The following is a 2126-nucleotide window of genomic DNA, read 5'->3' as shown; positions in this document are numbered from 1 at the left end:
TAGCCACTGTTAGCCTCTGTCGGGCACCGTCAGCCTCTGTTGGGCACCGCTAGCCACTGTTAGCCTCTGTCGGGCACAGTCAGCCACTGTCGAGCACTGCTAGCCACTGTTAGCCTCTGTCGGGCATCGTCAGTCTCTGTTAGGCAACATTAGTGAAACTTTCTTTGAAGTGGATGCAACTTTCTCGGACTCGAACACTAAGTAAATGAACTCTCACATGATGTGAGAATAAAATCAAACTGTTAATGAGAAGAACAGACATGAAAAGTGTTAGCTTATAACCAGCTGTTGTTGTTGTTTAACCAGTGCTCGTCAGGCTTGTCTAATCTGCTGGTAAAAAGTAATTAGGACAACATCAGGAATAAATGAGCATGTTTATGCACTTTTCATGTGTTACCTATTAATTATACGTTTAACAGAAGGTGAGTTTATTTTTCATGAGAATCAGGAAGAGAGGATTAAATACCAATAATACAAATATGAGTTTTTGTAGCAAATAACCTGAAATAATCACTCACTGTATTTTTAATGTTCCTGTGTGGTTTGGATTAACTGCTATGCAAACAGTCAGTGAGAGCTTCCTGCAGAAATCAGGCTCCATTAAACAAACTTTTCATTACCCTGATAACTTTTTCTGCCAGTGTGAAGCTGCTTTGTCCAGCACTGCTGATTAAAATCACTCCTCTAATTAAGAGGCTACTCGACTCGTTTGTAAAGCAGCTTTAATGATGAAGCTTGCAGCTCTCCACCTGCCTGCACCCTCTCCGGTCTGTCTGATAGCAGTCCAAGAACTCCTCGATCTCTGATGCTGAAACCTCTCCAACGAGCTCATGAATAAACCGCTAACGGGCTGCCAAGGCCAGCGGAGGGTTCGTCGACAGCGGTATTCCTGCCTCCGTTTCTCCGAGTGCCGCTCATTGATGTGTTAATGACAGAACAGCTGTGTCTGTCCAGGAAGCTTCGACTCCTCCGCTTCCTTTTGTTCTCTGTTTGATTTGTTTTGTCACGTCTGAGTTTGGAAGGCAGTTCAAACGTCTACGCACACAAAAACAGCACCGGGTGAAACTTCTATAATTATATTGCTAGTTGCTCTATACAGAAAATGGCTGAAAGCAAAGGTGTCATTTGGCAGAGGTCAGCTGACCACTTTGTTGTGGCATCACTGAGAAGCGGGTGCGCATTTTAACCGAGACCATGACGAGCTCCGCCTAAACCCTGACCAAAAGTAGAAAGTGGGCGGGGGAAAAGGTGATGCCAATTGCTAAACACAAAGGTTCAAATCCGGGGTGAAAATGTGTCATCTGTGGTTTGGGTGCAGCGGCTTATGTCACGCTGAAACTCACCTTGTGTTTAAACGGCAAACATCGCTGGAGCTTGACTTGTAAGCACAGGCCTGCAGACACAGAAGAAGCTCATCAGACACTGACCAAGAGCAACGTTAGCAGCAGATTAGACGAGTGTGTGTCAGAGTTTACTGATGAGGAAAACAGGAACATCAAACATGAGAAGAAGCACGTGCCATAAAAACTAAGGCACTGTGTGTGTGTGAGCATGCATGTATGAATGAATGTGTCTGTCTCTGTATACATGACTTCCTGCCACACAATATATGCTTACAACTGTTTAACCACATTTCCTGGTTATCCAAAGGTCATCTCCCCACACCTGTATACAGCTTAACTTTAATGGTTCACCATATACAAGCATAGGGGAGCCCCCAAATGGCCGGGGCTGAACATCCTTCACAAGATAAGGAAATCTGTAGTTGTGCCTGTAGTTAAACATTACGGCCCCCCCACCATTCAACAGGCCGGGGAGGAGAACAAAAGAATATCTAAACATGCCGTTTAAGAAAAGGTTTACAAACTGAAGCACAACAGTGACAACATTTAACAACAATAAACACATCGTGAGAGCAGCCTCCCATTCAAAAAGAACCAACTTCTGCCATTAGCTGCTAAATTAATCGTAGTCCCACAGTGATGTCTTCAGCTGCCACAGCATATGTCAGGTTTTATATAGTCTGTCTTGAAGTAGATTCACTCTGTCGCTCCGACAGTTTGATAGAAATAGGAAAAGGAGCTGGAGCGGGCCGATAAAACATCCTGGACCCCCCACAGCTGTGT

At 44.5% G+C, this 2126-nt stretch overlaps 1 protein-coding gene across 2 annotated transcripts in view; it reads right to left on the bottom strand.

Annotated features, from left to right (window-relative positions):
• The window catches only part of ciao2a (cytosolic iron-sulfur assembly component 2A), an 8334-nt gene that overhangs the window by 2683 nt on the left and 3525 nt on the right, over positions 1 to 2126 (bottom strand). Inside the window, exons 3-4 of one of the 2 annotated variants that reach the window (XM_005745097.2) lie at positions 1344 to 1393; positions 706 to 1035 (exon numbers count right to left, since the gene is read on the bottom strand). In XM_005745097.2, coding sequence (XP_005745154.1) covers positions 829 to 1035; positions 1344 to 1393 — 257 coding nt within the window. In that variant the 3' untranslated portion in view covers positions 706 to 828. Of the gene's footprint in view, positions 1 to 705; positions 1036 to 1343; positions 1394 to 2126 lie in introns of those variants that run through there. The other variant, XM_005745098.2, reaches the window with a different exon arrangement.

This window comes from Pundamilia nyererei, unplaced genomic scaffold, assembly GCF_000239375.1.
Source record: "Pundamilia nyererei isolate P.nyererei 1_Seehausen unplaced genomic scaffold, PunNye1.0 scaffold00154, whole genome shotgun sequence".
Taxonomy (NCBI): Eukaryota; Metazoa; Chordata; class Actinopteri; order Cichliformes; family Cichlidae; genus Pundamilia; species Pundamilia nyererei.
The sequence above is the reverse complement of the archived record's forward strand: the minus strand, read 5'-3'. Positions and strand labels throughout refer to the sequence as shown.